The 20,685-nt window shown below is 37.8% G+C and overlaps 1 protein-coding gene across 2 annotated transcripts in view; it reads left to right on the forward strand.

Annotated features, from left to right (window-relative positions):
• Positions 1-257: 257 nt before the first annotated feature.
• The window catches only part of LOC128541214 (zinc transporter ZIP11), a 127,563-nt gene continuing 107,135 nt past the window's right edge, over positions 258-20,685 (forward strand). For both annotated transcript variants that reach the window (XM_053511532.1, XM_053511533.1), the window contains exons 1-3: positions 258-319; positions 740-858; positions 5,949-5,987. In XM_053511532.1, the coding sequence (XP_053367507.1) occupies positions 751-858; positions 5,949-5,987 (147 nt within the window). In that variant the 5' untranslated portion in view covers positions 258-319; positions 740-750. The remainder of the gene's footprint in view (positions 320-739; positions 859-5,948; positions 5,988-20,685) is intronic.

A 20,685-nucleotide genomic window follows, 5' to 3' on the forward strand; every position in this document is an offset into this window, starting at 1 on the left:
ATGATCAGTGTTATTCATATGGCGTCAGTAGTTTTACATATAAGTTTTATTATATAAGTTTAACAGCCTGATATTCCAGTGTAAAACACTAAATACCCCCTTTAAGTGATGTAATGCACTTTGAGTGTGCGCGTGTAAAGTGTCAGTAAAACAAGGGTAGACGTCACCAGGGCTCGAGTAACCAATAATATCGCGAGAGTTGAGTGTCTCGTGTGATCTTAGAGACACGTGTACACACACGCACACACACACGCGCGCGCGCACAGGGAAGCAGGAAGTAAATAAGGCGCTCTTTAGTCGCTTGGTGTTCGCATCAGCAGTAAGTGTGAGCTGTTCGTCTTTAATAGAGACACATTTTTAATTAAATGTTGTTTATAAACATTACATAGTTTGTGAAACTCCGCGCTACAGCCTGATGTGAGAGAGGATAGATTTACACACGGCACTGTCATCAAAGTGTCATTAACTATGACATGGCTCTAACTGACCTCACACACACACACACACACACACACGTGTTTTAACGCTTCGAAGCAAGTTACAAAAGCTGTATAAGGTTAACTCTATAGCTGATCAAGTGTAGGTCTGCACACTCTAAGTATATTAATAAGTTGTGTGTGCTGAGCTGTTAGGAAGACACCTTTCTGTTGTATATAAAGTGCACACAGGTCACTTTCTGATCCTCCTTAGGATGGTCATTGCGTCGTACGTTTGGTCATTGTGTTGTGTGTTATGTCAGGTGAAGCAGCAATGCTCGCAGACCGCAGTCCAGTGGTGCAGACTCTGCTGGGGACACTCTTCACCTGGGGACTCACAGCTGCAGGAGCTGCTCTCGTCTTCATCTTCTCCAGCACACAGGTAGGACACAACTCCTGTCTTAAACACAACATTAATTTTTAAGACAGATTCCCAACTGGATTTAGGTCTGGACTTTGACTGGGCCATTCTAACACATGAATATGCTTTAATGTAAAACATTCTGTTGTAACTTTGGCCGTATGTTTAGGGTTGCTGTCCTGTAGGAGGTAAATCTCCGCTCTAGTCTTAAGTCTTTTGCAGACTCTTACAGGTTTTGCCCTGTATTTGGCTCCATTATCATTTCCATCAACTCTGACTAGCTTCCCTGTCCCAGCTGAAGAAAAGCATTCCCACACCATGCACTGTATTAGTTTTCTGTCACACATGGCAATTGGGATTTAGGCCAAAAAGTTAAATTAAACAAAGAGGTATGAATACTTTTGCAAGGCACTGTAGATGCTTTAATATAATTTATAGCAAGAACTAACTTATTGGAAAGTTGTTATGTTGTACTGCTGTTATCGGAAAGTAATTAACTGCATTAAGAGGAAGAGTAACTCTTCCCATTCAGAACACTATGGTGCTGACTATTATTATTCCATCAATACAATTTGTCTGGGTTTCGTTTTGTTTCTTACTTCATTTTTAGGTGACCAATTGAAACAACCACAGACCATAACACTTGAACTGTGGGCACTAAGCATGATGCATCATTTTGGATTAGGGTCAGTCTGGACTCATCAGACCACTTGACCTTTTTCTATTGCTCCAAAGTCCAATCTTTGCTTTCCAGCAAACTGAAGCCTTTTTCCTGATGAGTCTCATTAACAAGTGTTTTTTTTTTTTTTTTGTGGCCACACATTTTAAACTTGTTATCGTTGACATATTACAAAATAACGTTTCTACTCGTGATTTTTTTCTGACTACATTCTTCTATAAAATTGATGTGCATTGAAATTACTGGATAAATAATGGAACAAATAACTAGGTGCATGGTGAAATGTAGCCTTTTCACTCTTTATTCCATAACTAATCAAACAGTGTCTATGCAAGTGAAGCAGGCCATCATTAGGCTAAAAAAAAAATAAATAACCAATCAGCAAGATAGCAAAAACATTGGAACATTTGTAAAAAGAAGGAATTACCTGGAATTACCCAAGCTCAGCAAATAGCAAAAGACAGAAAAGAACATTGAAGACAATTAAAGTGGGTGACTGCAGAATAAGAACCCTTTTTACAACATCTAGACAAGTGAAGAACACTCTTGAGAAGGTAGGCGTGATTAAAGTCTACAGTCAAGAGACAGATACTTAACAACAATGTTCAAAGCAAAAATAGAAAGACCAGGTTAGACTTTAACAGAAAAAAAAAATGCATGCCCAGGCCCATAAGGTTATTTGGACTGATGAAACCATGATTCACTTGTACCATAATGATGAAAGGAGAAGCATATAGAAAAGAAACAGGTCATGATCTGAAGCGCATCACTGCGTCCATCAAACATGGTTGAGGCAGGGTTATTGCATAAGCAGGACAAATTCTGAAGTGTATAGGCATATATTCTCTTCTCAGATTCAGCCAAATGCTGCCAAACCTCTTTATACTGCAGATGGATAATGACCCAAAACGTACAGTGAAAGCTACCCAAGAGTTTCTCACTGCAAAAAAATAGGATATTCTTCACTGGCCAGGTCAGTCACCTGATCTCAACCCAGTAGAGCGTGATTTTCATTTATGTAAGATTCCTGCTTTTGCCATAACCCTGCCTCAACCATGTTTGACGCATGCAGTAAAATGCTTTGGTTCATGAGCTATTCTTTTTCTTCTTTACATGTTTCTCTGTACATCATTCTGGTATAAGTCAATAATGGTTTCATCAGTCCTAAGAATCTTATGGCCCTGGGCCACTTTTAAGTGTTTTTTTCAGTAAAAGCCAGGCAGATCACCTTGAGGGAGGAAACTCAGCATTTGTTCATGTCTCTGGGTTCCAGACTTTAGGACATCATTGACTGCAAAGGATTTTCATCCAAGTATTAAAGGCATTTCTTATATATATAATTACGTTGGTTTGTTCCATAATTTTTGCGCTTCCAAAAGTGTGCATGTATGAAAATGCCTAAAATTTTAGATTGATTACTGCCATTCTTTTGCGATAACCCTTAAATTAAAGCTGAAAGTCTTGCCTATGATAACCTCTTGAGTTTACTTTTTTGTGGTCAAATGTTTATTGAGATACTGTTCAGTAAAGTCACAAATCAAAAAAGAATTTATTCAGCAAACAAATACAGCTGTGTGCAAGTCACAAAAGAGTATGAATAAGTGTGTCAGAATAACATAAAAGGAAGAGAAAAATAAGGACCCCAACCAATTGGTCCACCTCCATGTCTGGCACTCAAGAGCAGACACAAGTAAAGGCAAAAAAGCAGAACACACACACACAAGAAGGTCACACATGCTTGTCCAAATGCAAGGGAATGCCTTGCAATTCCAATGAATGATGGTAATTAAGAATAAGAGATCACCTTACTAGATTTTTACAGACCAATATGAGTTGCATAAAATCTTTTTAGTGGCCCCATGAACACAAGCAGTTGACAATTCCTGGTACACCAAATCTACAGTAAAAGGTGAGAATTGACTGCCTAATATTCAGTCCCTGGTAGGATTTCAATCGCATCGCGTTCATCTTTTTAGTAGCTGTCCGATCTGCTAGTGCATTATGTTTGTTTGAACTGGTGATATTCAGTTTTGAGAGATCATTCAGTATCATGACTTAGCAGAAATTAGAACTGACACCGAGACCAAATCTGATGGCATGCATGCACCATTGGCCCCAACTGGTGGGCAATCCCACATCAAATGCAGGAAGGATCCAGGAAATTGACAGTTTCATATAGTAAGGTTTGTATGATGATAGATATGTTTTGTGTATAAAATCTTAATTAATTAGCTTATAATGAGAAGGGTTATGAGAAGCCTCCTTTCAAACATTTGTCTGGATTCGGAATAGGATAATCTTGCCTCCACCTTCTGTCTAGACCAGTGGTTCTCAAACATTTTCTGTTATTCCCCACTTAAGAGGGTGGGCGAATTTTCAAGCCCCACTTGTCAACAAAATGATAACGAAAACGGCCAAGTGTACTATTTATTGAAATATCAATTTCTAAACCGATAAGATCAAATAACACCAAGTTCAAAACAGATAAAATACACGTGCAATTGTTATAAGTGTCTTCCTACTTTGTTGGGTCTCGTGCTGTCTGCTGCCAGCGGTTTAAGACACAAAACACACACGGGTCTCTCTTCTGCCCCACCATCCCCACCATAAATTCAAGCGCAACATAGGCTTCATCATGTTTTCCTTTCGGCTGGGTTTTTGGGAGATTAGGCTGATGATGCTGAATCACCTGCTTTTTTGTGGTCCATGCAACAAATGTATCCATTAACGTTATTATGCTCACTACATACAGTATGCTACTGAACAGGTGGTGTTAGCTCGAAAATGCCCCCCCTGCCACAGATTGCCCCCCCTACATAATCTCTTTCAAATAATATATTAAAACATAAATTCATAGGTTTATGGTTTACAAATTACAAATTATAACAAATGAATTTAATTATTAAATAAGTAATATAAAAAATGTATAGGGGAAAATATATAAATTATATATTTTTTCATATACAACATGTGTATTTTTATATTGCTTATTTTATAATAAAATCGTTTCCTGTAATTTTTCACCACATACAATATTTATTTAGTGCAATTTGTGATAAATAATTTGTTATTTGTACATTGACAAACCCCTGCAAAATATGTTGTCACGTGCCTAGGGTTAATTATAATAGTAATAATATATTTGATAATAATAAACCTTTGAATGTCCTAATATAATAATTGATAGAGATTATGTAGGGGGGCAATCCGTGGCAGGGGGGCATTTTAGCGCATAACACCTGTTTGTGTCCGCGGTAAAGTTAGTCTTATATTCGCATCTCTGAATTCAATAGCTGCGTAAATAAACCCGAAAATAAGACCCACATATATTTCCTATCCACATTGTCTTTAAGCCACATCCGCCGTAAATTATACAAGTTTAAAAGCATAAACACCATTATTCTCTACGGCGCAATGAATGATTTCGGGATAATCGCAAAATGCCGCACACCAACAAAAAGCGTAGAACGATATTGATCTTCCCTTCTGTTCAGCGCCTGAAGGATCAAAAAGCAACTTTGTTACCACACTAGAAACTAGAAATGCCAGACTAGTACTGCCTGATAAAATATTAATGTTTAACAAAAATACAGAAACATCAGCATACACATTGGAATAAATGAAACTACATATATAATACCGAATGTTTCCTTATATATTGTTCCTATGCAATTAACATGCCGACGTTAAACTGTTATTGTTGCACTATGGTTCCACTTTTTCCCTGATTTTACTTTAATTTACTTGTATTAATGATCCATTTCTTTGCGTGTGATTGTTTAGTGTCGAGTGTCCGATCTTTATTGTCAATAAAGAAAAGCATGAATTAGAATAGGTACTTTCCTATTATTTTCCACTAATTCCCTCCCGTTCATTGCGCCCCACCTGTCATGTCTGTATTCTCCACTGGTGGGGCGAGCCCCACACTTTGAGAACCACTGGTCTAGACCTAAGTCAGGATAAGAAGACCCTTGTCTTGACCCTTGTTTTGTCCTGGTCTAGTGATCAGCTTATAAAGGGTGGATATGGGTAAGGGTTGTTGTATGCTTTGAGGGCTGAACTAATCTGTAAATAAAACAGAAGGAGAAAAACAGCCTAGAGCAGTGTCATTGTAAATGTCTTTTATGTAACGGATACGGATATTACTGTATGCCAAAATAAAGGGATATAGGCCTTATTTCAATCAATAATTCTTTATTGTTGAATAAAGTTGAAAGTGTGTGCCATTTACAAGATGGCTTACATTCTGATTCAACTAAACGGCATGTCTGCACATTTAAGACTTCAGGGCCAAAGTATAATACACGCCTTTTTATCACAGATGAAAAAAAAAGGGCGTCTTCCAAACTCCAACATCTTATTTTTACTTAAGAGGGAAACATATAGCTGCACGTATTAATAGTCTTTAATTTTGTTTTATTGCTTCTTTCAGAAGCGGATCTTGGATGGAAGCCTCGGTTTTGCAGCAGGGGTAAGAGAGCACATATAAATGGAATGATTGATTTTTCTCTTGATTTCTCTACTCATCATTAAAGCTGGAAAGATATATTAATGTAATCAATGAGAGCTTTTATGTAAATGCTTTGATTAGCATGGTAAGAGTTGATGCATCGTCTCTAGGAAGACTAAAACACTGTGAATAAGTATGCAACCTCTACTCTCAGACATTGATACTAACCAAAAATCAGACCAAACTTATAGTAAGTAAAACGTCCAGTCCCCATCGATGAGTCCTCCACATGTACATTCAGGCGATCATCACTTGTGGGTGATGCCTCAATCTTGTTGTCCACCAAAAGCCGCCTGCTTAATTTGGAAGCTTTGAAGATACAGAGTCCCAGCATATTTTATTTCGACAAGTTGGTGCATAGCAGTTTTGCTGCTGTGGTAAGCAATTTTTAGAAAAAAAGTTTTACAAAGCACGCAGAGCACCATTTTAGTACATCTTTAGTAGATCTCCAAACTTTTTATTTCCAAACAATTTTTTTTTTTTGACCATGCGCCACCATAATTGGAAGTGAGCATTGTGGTGCATCAACACAATCCCCACAAGTCCAAGTATTTTTGCTATGACACAATAGATTATGTTGATGCCATGTTTTAGCCCTAGTCCTCAGATTATATTTTTTTTCTTACAAACTGACCAGATTCTTTAATTTTCCCCTTCACTGGAAGTGAAACCGGGGGGAGGGGGGAACTGTTCTTAAAACTTCTCAACAGTGTGTTGAAAGCAGCCCCAGTATTGAGAGATTGCGAATAAGTGTCTCTGGGTGAGCACAGGACAATATTTATGATTACAGCAGCAGTTCATATGTATACAGGTGGGATGCATGGACTGAAGAAAGGTAGGATTTCAGCAAAAACTTTGAGACAAGATTGAATTGACTGTCCGAAGTACTTAAAATTCTACATTAGACCTTTTGTCTGTTCTGCTGTATTTGATTATCACAAAAATCATTCAAGCAGGAATTCTGTCTCGTCTGTGCAATAGGAAGACTTTTCCAAACAATATATACTTGAAATAAAAGCATGTCTAACTTTTTCTAAGCAATTTCTACTAAGTAAATATTTAAATATTTTAACATGCTCTAATTGTTTGCTGATGGTGTGACACTATTAGCATTTGCAGACTTGAATAGCATTTTATACAATGTTTGCGGTGTGAGAAGAGAAAGTCAGTTGTGTATAAATTGTGACTTATTCTGCGTATGTAAAGTTAGCAGGGGAGTGTGATTGTCAAGTTCTCAGAGTATTTCATTTTCTGGTGTGAATATCCTTCTGTCTGCTGAGACAGCACAGCACATGGCACAACTGGAATGAGAAGTGTGGATTAAGACACATCTGCCCTGACCATGAAGTAGCAAAAAAATAAATAAAATAAATAAAAAAAGTAGTAAAAAAATAAATAAATTAAGAATCTGAAAAAACTACAGATTATTATTTAGGCTTTTAAAAGATAAAGGAGGAAAGAACAAAGCAAAAAAATACAAAACATCCCAAACCTCTACAGTGTGATAGCTGATAAGAATTGGGCCCCATGTTTTTAAGCTCAGTTTAAAAGATTCAGACCCCTCTGGACTTTGAGAGATCTTTTAAAACATTTAAAGATTTTATTTCTTCTATGTATTTTTTTCTTTCTTGTTCCATTAGAGGCTGTGTAGATTATAGTCGATAGGACTAGGTGCCTAACTAACAGTGATTTTTTTTTTTTGCAGTATTATACACAACATGCATCATTTTGTAACCGTAGACACTAAATATTAACAAGTAAAAAGCATAGTCCTGGGGTCATTAATAACAGTTATTAACAGCTTAAATCTTGAATATTTATCAAATGATATAGGTCTGCAGTTGACAACATTTTTACAAATTATAGCCAGACCTCCTTTACGTCCTGTAGTTTGCCGCTTTATTGACAGCGGAAGCAGTTGGAAGGTAGAAGCACAGAAAAGGCACTGTTATCCCCGGCTTTATCCATGTCTAAGTCAATATGGGAACGTCTAATTTACAGGAAGTAAAATAGTCTTTTAAATAAAAGATTTGTTTTCAACAGATCTAGGTTACATGCACAAGGCCGAAAGAAGCTCACGATTGCACCCCTGCCTGCATAGCCCTGGTCGGCCTATTACACAAATGTAGAGTGTCCAAGTTGCTATTACCACCCATACCTGTAGCTGCGATGTAGCAATTGATTGTGGATAAATTTCGCCCAGCTCGTCAGTCCATCTGAAAACCGTGGACAGAGACATAGCGATGGAGATGACCTCAAGTAAGATTTTAATCTTGCCAACATTCCACTTCACTTGCCGCGGCCGCAATGGGGTTGTCTTTCAAGGCCAAGGTCCATAAACAGTGGCGGCAGCGTCTCTGTATGTATGAAAAGTGATGGAAAATGTTTGGAAAACAATGTAAACCGATCATATGTATGTAGAGAGTCTACTGGATAGCTAAAAAGAGAAAGTATGAGAGGCAGCAACGCTAACAAAAATGGACATAGATGCAGATGGCAAGCGTTGTGCTCTGGCACCATCTTGGCCTTTTATAAATTGCAATTATTAAAAAAATGCAAAGCTATTTCAAAATAGAGAGAGTAGTGGCCTCTTTCTGATATAAAGGGGCAGCTTATTTTGGTGCTACTACTGTATGAAAAAGGCATGATCGCCCTGACTCTTTAACCTATTTGTGAACTGTATGTTGAAGCTGATTATCTGACCTGGAAGACCGTATAGGATTACATGGGTTCACAAAGGTTAGAAATATGGTAGTGCTAGATTATTAAGGGCTTTGTAGGCTATTAACAAGACCTTGAACTTGACCCTAAAGTGCACAGGGAGCCAGGGCAGAGACGCAAGAGTTATGTTACAGGAGTTATGGGGTTGCACAGCAGCGTTTTGGGCCAACGGCAACCGAGTAAGAGAAGCCTGGCCAACACCAACATGGAGGGCATTTCAGTAATCTAGGTGACTTGAAATAAAAGCTGAAAATGTCTAACCTTTTCAAGATCTTTTCAATTTTGTTTAAAACAGCTTGACCTTGCTAAAAAGTAAACTTTAATAACCGAATTAATTTACCTAGGGGCCAGGGGTATCTCAGTGGTTAAGGCATTGGACTACGGTTCGGAAGATCCCAGGTTCAAACCCCACAACCACCAAGTTGCTACTGTTGGGCCCTTGAGCAAGGCCCTTAACCCTCCCTGCTCAGATGTATAATGAGATAAAAATGTAAGTCACTCTGGATAAGAGCGTCTGCCAAATGCGTAAATGTACATGTAAAATGTAAATACCTATCCAGTTTTTTAATTAATGGTCGCACCACTGCATTCCAGTGTTGCTGGCACCACACCAGTGATCAGACTGATGTTTAAAGTTCATTAAACCACTAAGGCATTTAATATGCCTAATAATGTCATTTAAAAAGGGAAATAAAACAGATTCAATCTGGTTTAAAGAAAAAAATAAGATTAAATAAATTTGCTAATTTCTCAACAATAAAACAAAAAGAAGTATCTAAAAATCGCTTAGTGATATTATTAAAAGCAGCAAAGATATGTAAAGCAGCAGAGGAATTAAAAGAATGACCGCACCTTCCTGGTACACACTGTTTTATCCATTTGACAGTGAAGCCTTAAAAACAATAGGCATGTGATCAGTGGGACTGTGAAACTTTTTGCCAACCTTAAAAATGACTCTGGAGTATTACATTATTGTAAATGTTAAATGAAATAATTCCCCATATCAACCCTTGTACAGTGTTAAATAATGTGTTCATTATAAAGGTGTGAATTATTACTAGATAGCATTTACATCACAAAGGTCCTGTGAATGAGCTGTTAGAAATCACTTATTTGTAAGAACATATTCAATTGTCTATTCAAATTCAAATTTTATTTGTCACGAACAAAGTCATACACAGTACGATATGCAGTAAAATGCTTTTTCGACTACCAGTGACCTTAAAATAAAAGCTTAAACATAAGAAATAAATATGAATAAAGGAAATACGGTAGAAAATAAAGTTAACTGGTAAAATATACTGTACAAGTAAAAATAAAGATATATTGCAGTAAAAGAAATATTGCAGGAAAATGAAATTAACTAGTAAAATATACTGTCTAAGTAAAATAAAATAAAAATATACTGTACAAATAATTTTGATTGTCTATGATTTGCTTTGTACCTGGAACTTGAAAATTTACTGATACATGACAAATCAAAAGTGAAAATAGATGGAGTTTGCGATACAGCCTGAAATGACTGACCAGGTGTGATACAGTTGATCTTCCTGAGACGATGCCTGTGTATGTGTGATGAATTCATCTGTCTTACATTTACATTTACATTTAGGCATTTGGCAGACGCTCTTATCCAGAGCGACTTACATTTTTATCTCATTACATATCTGAGCAGTTGAGGGTTAAGGGCCTTGCTCAAGGGCCCAACAGTGGCAACTTGGTGGTTGTGGGGTTTGAACTTGGGATCTTCCGAACCGTAGTCCAATGCCTTACCACTGAGCTACCCCTGGCCGTCTTCTAGCTAGCTGTCTTCACAGCTGCATGGTTTTTGTAGTAACTGTAGTAACTTTTTCATTCAGAACTAATTGTTGTAAGCTGCAAGACGTTGCATTGTTTAGAAATTTCCTTTCTCGTTTTGTCTCAGTATGTCTCAGTCCTCTCAACTTTCACCTCTTTGTCTAGATGGATTCACCTCCAGGCCATGGACACTGCACATGTTGGAACACAAAGGAGCTATTCCCAAACTTTCCAGAAGAGTTGAAGTTGTTATAGCTGCAAAGGGGGAGGGGCCAACATTATATTAAACCCTATAGATTAAAAATGGGATCTTACTTAAGTTCATACAGTATGCATGTGGCATAGCATGGAGGCGATCAGTCTGTGGCACTGCCAATGTGTTATGGAAGCCCAGGTTGCTCTGTTAGCGGCATTCACTTCTTTTGCATTGTTGCACCTGGTGTCTCGTATCTTCCTCTTCACAATACTCCATGGATTCTCTATGGGGTCTAGGTGAGGCAAGTTTGCACTCTGGACATGGGCCAGTCCATTACAGGCCACACACACACATATTCAAACACTCATTCTCATACTATGGCCAATTTGAGAACACCAATTAGCCTAATCTGCATGTCTTTGGACTGTGGGAGGAAACTGAAGTACTCAGCTTCCATGCACACAGACCCAATGGGGGAATCGAACACCCTGGAGGTGCGTGGCCTCAGTGCTGTACATACAGTGGCCAATATGATGTTCTTGTTAATGAAACAGAACTAGTTCATTATTTATCTTTTTCCCCCTCAAGCGAAATTATGCAACCACTTCTGCTCTGTTAACTTTTGTAGCAGAGAGTGGTACACCTCTAGCCACGTGATGGGTAGAGTTTGATGCCAAATTTGGACCATATAATCTGCATTGCAACAAAAATCTGTATCCAATTTTAATAATTTTATGCATTGTACTATTGTGACATGTTTGGATTTTTGCATGGAGATTTGTTGGTGTTTAAGCTTGGTTAAGCGAATGTTTGAAGGATGTCTTTGGCAGGCTAATATATATATATATTTTTTATTGCAACCTACAGTACATAAATTGCTTATTGTGGTCAATACCTGGAAATTCATTTATACTAGACTATTATTTTAGAAAATATTTACATTGAATATGCAGGAGTGAAAAGTCATTGTTAAATAAATTGTCAATAAAGTAATAAATCACATAAATCACTGCCTATTCTAAAACTATTAATATGTTGTCATAACTCTAACAAGTATAAATTTAGTGCAGGAACACATTATAGTCAAAGTATTTCATCCATCTACCAGTCTCTTTGAGAAACAGACGGTCTGTTCTGTGTCTCAAGGGAAAAGTAGAAAAGGTGGTGCTGCAGTTTGTCAGATGAGGTTTGGTCATCATCGTCTATTAAGAGAGTTGTTAAAGAGGAAAATAATTTATACACATTATGTTCTTAGTGCCAGGGGGTCGACTTTTTTTATTTCTTTTTTCTTGTTATGAACCAGTTTTTTAGGCATCAGTTTTTTTACAACCTCACTCAATATGGCTAAAATATTCTTCAATGAATCTTTTTTTTGCTTTAGCTGCAAATGTAAAATCATGTTATTACTGAAGAATAAATCCTTAAATGAAAAATAATTATATTAAACAGAAGAATGACTCAGTGGGCGCTCAAGACAACTTCTTTATTTTGCTTCAGTTTTTGCATTTCAGATTTATCTGTCAGTGCAGTGCATTCATCTATTTCAGATGGTGACATCAGCTTAAAGAGAATTTAGCCAACTAATCTGATCTCAATTTTTTTTATACAGGTGCATGTGAGAAAATGCTGCTCTAACACCTCCTCATCTGTACAGTACACTCACCTCAAAAAGATCAGCTTTAAACCTTGGGCTGTAACAGCTAATCAAAAATCACATTAATATTATTTATCTAGGCTTACATAAATTAAATTATTGGGCAAATTCCTATTATGAGGATATTTACCAATATTTAATTATCAACTCAAAGTAATACATTATTACAGTATATAGAAAAACCCAACTATGCATATATTACCTGTAATAAATTGCAGCCATTTGTGATTGCACAGGTCCATTTTACGATTTTGAATGTTATGTGATTAATTGTGGAACAGTGCTACTCATACACATGAACATTCAACACACTCGTCATCTTATGGATCAGCAACTAGCCGAGCTGCGCGTTTTCTGTAACATGTTACATGAAAACATATGTAGCTTATGGATGTTTTACTTCAGGGATGTTTCACTTCATTAAATTGCTCTGGTAAAAGTTGCAAAAACGTAAATTGGTCTTGGGTTTGGTTTGCTTTGGTTGTTTTTACACTTCTTTGGACCTCTAGAGACAGATATTAAACTTCAAGTACAAATGCAGAGTTAAGCTACATTCTAAACATATTACTCAATAAGACACAATCCTCACTCCAAATGTCTATATTGTCATGAAATATACTTACAATGTCCAGATAGTTCAAAAATGTAATTTCGTTGTTTTCTAATGTATTGAAGTATGAAACCATCTCCAAAAGTATGTCCTTATAGAGGAGTATAGAGGCCTAAGAGAACATTAACAGTGAACTGTTTTGCTACATACCATTTAAATTTTTTTTTTCCCCTTTTATGTCACACATAAAAATACAGCAATACCCTGTTGTTTGGCTGTTTCAATACTGTACATGTTCCTTCTTATTTGTATCCTCTCAAGAATAAAGACAGTGGATGTTGTAAATTTATGGCGGGAATTTTCCAACATTTATTCATCTTCCAAGTTGAAACTGCTATTCCCAAAGGTTTGCTTTCTCACAATAGATTGGCTGCTGCTAAAGTGCATATTTTATTTCCCATCGTTTCCTGCCATGTCCTGGGCTCTGTTTAATACAAAAGCTATAGGATATTATAGAAGTTAAACAAAGTTGTGGACTCGTGTCTATGTTTTGTACGTCATCGCTTTGAGTGAGAATCCTTATATACTTCAAAACTCCTGGCTTCACAACCAGTGTCTAACACACACTATGAATTCATGACTCCCATTTAGTATCGTGGATTGATTCATTTTTAATCCATTCATTCATTTGTGCTCATTACAAATCTAAAAGGATGTCCTTAGAGCCTTAAAGCCTGCTTGGTTCAAAACAATTAGCTTGTAGTTTTCGAATTTCTTCAATCCAGATGTTTTACATAATTGATATAAGATCTCAAATACATCTTGTTTAAGTTAAGTTAAGTTAAGCCTTTATTCGTCACACATACATTACTGCACAGTGAAATTCTTTATTTTTCACATATCCCAGCTTCTTGTTAGTAGGCAGGGGTCAGAGCGCAGGGTCAGCCATTTTTTTTTACGGCGCCCCTGGAGCAGACAGGGTTAAGGGCCTTGCTCAAGGGCCCAACAGCGGCAACCTGGCGGTGCTGGGGCTCGAACCGCAGGTCTTCCGATCCGTAACTCAGAGCCTTAACACACTGAGCCACCACTGCCCCTAAAACACTGCCCACTGTTTATCCTTTATTATACACGTTATTACTCTAATATAAGCCTTGATGCCGTGTGCCTTATCCACGTCAGGTGGTCTTTGGGTTTTCTTCAATAACAGTACCCTTGTATTTATTCAAGGTTCAAGATTTAAAGAACTTTATTAATCCCAGAGAGAAATTAAATAAATAGAAGTAGAATAGAATAAAATAGAATTAGCTCTGGCATATAATTTAGATACATATTGCACTAGAACTGTAGTGTAAGTGAAAAGAAGTATTGCACAAGTGAATTATAATCGGATATTGCACTTAGAACATTAAGTTGTGTAAACAGAAGTGTCAAAGTGTAAAATGTTATTAACCAGGAACTACTGATAGTCACTGGCTCGTAGTGAAGATGCTACAGAGAAGAGTTATATAATTTTATGGCCATAGGGAGAAAAGATCTCCTGTGGTGCTCCGTAGAACACCTGGTCATAATTAGTCTCTGGCTGAAGTTGCCGTGAGAACTCTGTATAGCGGGTGAGAAGGATTGTTCAAGATTGTGCGTATTTTCAACAGGATCGTCCTCCTTGCCACGACATCAACAGAGTCCAGATCCAAACCCAGGACAGATCCGGCCCTTCTAATGAGCTTGTCCAGTCTGTTTCTGTCTGCCACTTTTATGTTACAGCCCCAGCAGACCACAGCAAAGAAGACACCACTCGCCACTACAGATTCGTAAAACATCCGAAGAATGGTATTACAGATGTTGAAAGACCTGAGCTTTTTCAGAAAGTACAACCTGCTCTATCCTGTCTTGTAGAGGGCCATTGTGTTAACTGACCAGTCTAGTTTATTATCCAGATGCACACCTAGGTATTTGTACTCAGAGACCATGTCCAATGTCTCTCCCTGGACAGATATAGGAGTCACAGGGGTTCCACCTTTCCTAAAGTCAATCAGCAGTTTCTTTGTTTTCTTGATGTTGAGTTGAAGGTAGTTGCGCTCACACCAGAAAACAAAGTCATCCACCACAGACTGGTACTCGGATATGTCACCGTCCTTAATACATCCCACCACCACAGAGTCGTCAGAGAACTTTTGTAGATGGCATGATCCTGAATTATATGTAAAGTCTGATGTATAGAGGGTGAAAAGAAATGGAGACAGAACAGTCCCCTGAGGAGCACCAGTGCTGCAGATCACAGTGTCAGACACACCGTTCTGTAATCGAACATACTCGGGACGGCAGGTCAGGTAGTCCATTATCCAGGAGACCAAGGGAGTGTCAATTTCCATGATCCTTGGTTTCTCCCCCAGTACAGCCGGTCGTATGGTGTTGAAGGCACTGGAAAAGTTGAAGAACATAATCCTCACACTGGTCCCAGGTTTGTCGAGGTGGAAGTAGGTACGGTGGAGCAGGTGTATAATGGCGTCATCTACTCCCAGGAGTGGCTAAGGCGCAAACTGAAGAGGGTCAAGAAAAGACTTCACCTGGGGACGAAGTTTATCCAGGATAAGTCTCTCAAACACCTTCATAATATGTGATGTTAGGGTGACGGGCCTGTAGTCGTTCTGGGCAGAGGGTCGTGGTATCTTGGGAACAGAAACAATGCAGGATGTCTTCCACAGGGCAGGGACTTTCTGTAGAGACAGACTTGGGCTAAAGAGGTGCCCTAGGACCCCACACAGTTGAGGAGCACAGGATTTCTTGACTGTAGGGTTGATATTGTCCGGACCTGCAGCTTTTGTAGGGCAGAGCCTGCTCAGACCATGTTTTACCTGGTCATCTGAGATTGATTGATGGGAGAAGAAGTAGTGGATGTTTTCTGTGTGGGGGTGGATGGGGGAGTAGTGGAGCCTGTATTAGAGCTGAAGTTGAGGGTGGTGTGAGACAGAGGGACATCAAATCTGTTAAAGAAGGTGTTGAGGTCGTTAGCACGTTCTCCATCGCCCTAAATAGCTTGTCCAATCTTCTTGTAACCAGTAGTGCTCCTCATGCCTCTCCACATCTCTCTCATGTTGTTGTTCTTCAGCCTTTGTTCCAATTTTTTTTGGTAAGACTCTTTTCCCTCTCTGATTTTGACAGTCAACATTCTTTGAGCCTTCTTCGCTGCTTCCTTATCACCAGACCTAAATGCCATTTTTTCTCATTTAAGCAGGCTTTAATGTCCTTAGTGACCCAGGGTTTATTGTTGGGGAAACAGTGAATATTTCTCATAGGAACACAGGTGTCCACACAGAAGTTTATGTACTCTGTAATGCAATTTACAATGTAATGCACATTCCTCACTGTAGCAGGCTGCCTCTGGACCAGGGGTTTGTACAGGTCCTTCTCAAAAAATTAGCATATTGTGATAAAGTTCAGTATTTTCTGTAATGTACTGATAAACATTAGACTTTAATATATTTTAGGTTCATTACACACAACTGAAGTAGTTCAAGCCTTTTATTGTTTTAATATTGATGATTTTGGCATACAGCTCATGAAAACCCAAAATTCCTATCTCAAAAAATTAGCATATCATGAAAAGGTTCTCTAAACGAGCTATTAACCTAATCATCTGAATCAACTAATTAACTCTAAATGTCTGCAAGCCCCCCTCTTCTTTACTCTTACTGCTCTCACTCTTCGTCGTTATTCAAATTTTATGACTATGGTAGGACTAATTTACACATTCAAGTATACACTCGATATCTTAAAACTCAGATTTTCCCTGAAAATAGAAAAGCTGATTTACTCTAGAGAGGAGCAGCTGAACTATGCAAAACTAACTCAGCACACAATAACAGGGTCCATCATCTATGCACTTTGTTATATCAGAAAATATTTTGTCTTATCAGAGATTATTTTTATCCTTATAATTCTTGCTGCACACTCAACACACTCACCACACTCAACTCTTTTGACAGTATAGGCAGAAATATGCATTTTAAGCCATGGATCAGGTCAGCATGGTGTCTTATTCTTCAAACCATTCCTGATAATTTTTTCAGTGTGGCAGGACACACATTGTCCTGCTAAAAGAGGCCATTGCCATTAATACCATTGTTAAGAGCTGTAAATGCTCTGCCACAATATTTAGGTATTTGTAATGTGTCAAATTAGCATCCACATAAATGTCAGGGCCCATGGTTTCCCAGCAGAACATTGCCCAGAGCATAACACTGCCTTTTGCCATCTCGTCCTCAGACTCATCCACATAATGACTGTCTACCATAAAAACAAATTCAAACCAGGGTACCTTGTTACATTGCTCTGTGGTCCAGGTCTGATGTGTGGTATGTTGCTCAAAATGTATATAGTAGGTGCTTTAGGCCATGTCATTGTTGACCAGAGGTCCACATGGGAATAAGTACAATGGTCACCATTGGCCTTCACAGTCCCTAGTTGTACCACAAAGGTTCCTAGATAAATAAACGGATGGATATGCACACCATATTATTTTCAAGTATCATGAGGAACTTAAACATTTAATAAGAGGATGCTGTAATGTTCATCAGGGAGAAAACAATGGACCCGTTGGACTTGGTTTTGGAGCCCTGGAATATTTGAGTCTTGCTAGAGTGTGAGGTGAATTTGTGTTTTATTCTATTCTACTCAAAATGGAAATCTAATTATGTTTTGCAACTTTAATTAGAAAAAAAGTGTGAAAGTTCTGATTGTCTTACTGTCTTTATAGTGTAAAAGGCACTAAGCTGTCACTGACACGTCGCCAGTGTTTCCTTGTTAACTCAGTTGGTGTGATGAGCTGAATGAACCTTTAATCGATAGAAGATTAATAGCACAAAAATCAGTTTTTAAAGTCGTTTTAAAATTTTGCCTGTAGGCCATAAATCTAAATATAAGACTAAAGCTATGTCTAAAACCTAATAGCTTAGTTAGTTCTGTAAGCGCTAATTTGGAGGCTGCATATTTTCCAGTGGTGATGATGACAAATCCTAAACGATCAAGCCTTAAGGATATAATGGTGAGTTTTGTATTAATAATGGATATTTTGCAGATTAGAACATTGATAATTTTTTCATACATGAATAACTTTTTAATCAATACACAACTACAGTCTCAGTCTTATTAGCTTGACCTTCTGTGTTGTTTTTTTTGGTGATGATTGTACTTAATCTAATCTTTCTTTAGTTTTGTGATGGTGCTGCATATGTGGTCAACAGTCTTCAAATTTTATGAAATAAAGCCTTTTTGTTTAAGGTAGTATGATTTGGACATTGTCAGACCGGTGAATTAAATGTTGTAAAATTTCATTTTTTAATAATTGCTCTCTCTGATTCTCTTCTCTTCTTTCTCTACTCAACCCGTCCCCACTCAACACGGTACAGTTAAATTTTTTTTAACCGGATTCTCATTCTCATGAGCAGAATTTCAAATCTGTGACATTGTCAGATTAAATATATAAAATCTACACTACAAAAATAAGAATCAAAGAAGCCTCAGGAGTATCTGTCATTTTTCTGCGTTGGGAGATAAGTGGGCATTGTGATTGTTGTTAAATACTAATGTGGCTGATATGCAAAATGTTGATTTCAGTTAAGGTGGGTTGTACTTTTTTCTCCACCCAGTTTTAAATTACAGGTCGAGTCCGATATTTTTTGTTAGCGGGTTTCTGTAAGAAGGGGGAATTAGGTTTGAGGTAGATGTAGCAGTGGTGTCCTTTTGGTCCTGTGCTTTCATTAATGTTATGTCTTGGGGACAAATGGCCACATCTTCGATCATGTTCTGCCAGAGGGTGTTTCACTCTAGAGAGAAAGCTTCTTCATGTGTCTCAGGGATGTTTTGTGTGTAGCTGTGATGAATTAGACCGAATGTTTAAACCAAATCTAGTGCCTCTTTATAGCAAGGTCTAAAGATCCTGAGGTGTGCAACTGACAGGATTTGTTCTCGCTCCCTTCCTCTCACTGTTCTCACATCTGCATTGGATTTTCATACGTCAACTATAATAGTTTTTTTTTTTTTTTTGCGATGGTAGGATTAATACTTTTTAAATAAGATGTTTTGTAAATAGGAATTCTGTTTTACTGGTAAAGTAGTAGAAACACCTGGAAATATGAAATGACTTCATTAACCAACTTCATCATACTAACACCACAAATGTTACAGTGTGCTAAAATAATAATTACAGATGTAGTGAAAGTCACTCAGTCATCTTCTATACCGCTTTATCCTGTATTCAGGGTCGCGGGGACCTGGAGCCTATCCCAGGAGGCTTAGGGCACGAGGCGGGGTACACCCTGGACAGGGTGCCAATCCATTGCAGGGCACACACACATACACTCACACCACGGGTAATTTGGGAACGCCAATCAGCCTAACCTACATCTTGTACTGTGTAAGAAAACCGGAGTACCCGGAAACCCACCAAGCATGGGGAGAACATGCAAACTCCATGCACATAGAGCTGGGAATCGTGCCTGGTTGGGAATCGGACCCGGACCCTGGAGGTGCAAGGCGACACTGCTAACCACTACACCGCCTTGTAGTGAAAATATTCTGAAAAAAAAGTATTTCACCTGAGGTGCAGGCAGAGTGCTACGGAAAAGGGAGGTGGAGAAACCAGGGATATCTGAATTGGTAAATAATGTAATCGCTAAAGTCAAAACATTGCATTTATTTCATGCAGTTCTAAAAGTGGAGATGGGCTCTTTTCTACTTTTCTACTTGTTTTTTTTGTCACTTTGTTGCTCCCACGTGTCTCAGTGTGTCACTATTACGAAGGAGAAATCCTTCATTCTGTTGGTATGAAATTTTCGCAAAATTATCAGCCAGCTTCCTCTTGGTTGCCTTCAGTGTTCAACTCATTGGATCTCATGCAGAATAAAAACAACATACAACTTCTGATGTGTGGTGACAACAAAAAAATCATCCTTCGTGTGTGGTTTTATTGGTTGTATTTAAAAATTGGCACGTTAAACGTGTATGTAGTTTTATGTAGAAGTGTTGTAGTTTCATGTAGTCCCTGCAGGGTCTGATCATTGTCTTTAATTAATTTAGTGGGTCTGGTGATTATATGTGTTCTTTCTCTGAGAAGTCTTTAATTCCACTAGATTAGATAAGTCTATTTCGTTCTTTTTTAGTGGTTTGTGTTCGTGCACATGCACAGATGTGGGAAAGAAAAGATATCAAATTATTAGCTGAATCACTTGGCCAGTGGCATCTACGTACTGTTATTGAGTTTCATGAAATCTGATAAACTCCAATCTGATATAACATGTTGTGTAAAGCTATACAATATAAAACATGTGGTGTTTTAAGAAGAGTTGGTTGCAGACTTTCCCCAGGTCAGACTCTTGGTTCATTGGGTGTGTATATAATATGCTTTTTCTTTAAAATTGTAAAGACTAAAATTGGTCAAATCTGGAACCTTAAATAAAAACAGGCTTTTATTTTCTTATTACAACTTGTACATTTCCTGGTTTCTAACGGTTATAATGGGAGATTTGAGAGACTTTGACCATGTTAATTTTTTTCCTCTTATGATGTATAATTTAAGAAAATTGCAGAAAAAAAAATCCAGAGTTACCTGACAAATAAATTCAGGAAATCAAGCATCAATATTTTTTAAGTAAAGCAGGTGATGGTGTAATAATATAACCAGCTGTTTTTTTTGCTAGTAGAAGTTGTGAACACCCAGTTGGATTGTGGATTCTTTTTAGTGAGT

The sequence above is a fragment of the Clarias gariepinus genome, chromosome 14, assembly GCF_024256425.1.
Source record: "Clarias gariepinus isolate MV-2021 ecotype Netherlands chromosome 14, CGAR_prim_01v2, whole genome shotgun sequence".
Lineage (NCBI taxonomy): Eukaryota > Metazoa > Chordata > Actinopteri > Siluriformes > Clariidae > Clarias > Clarias gariepinus.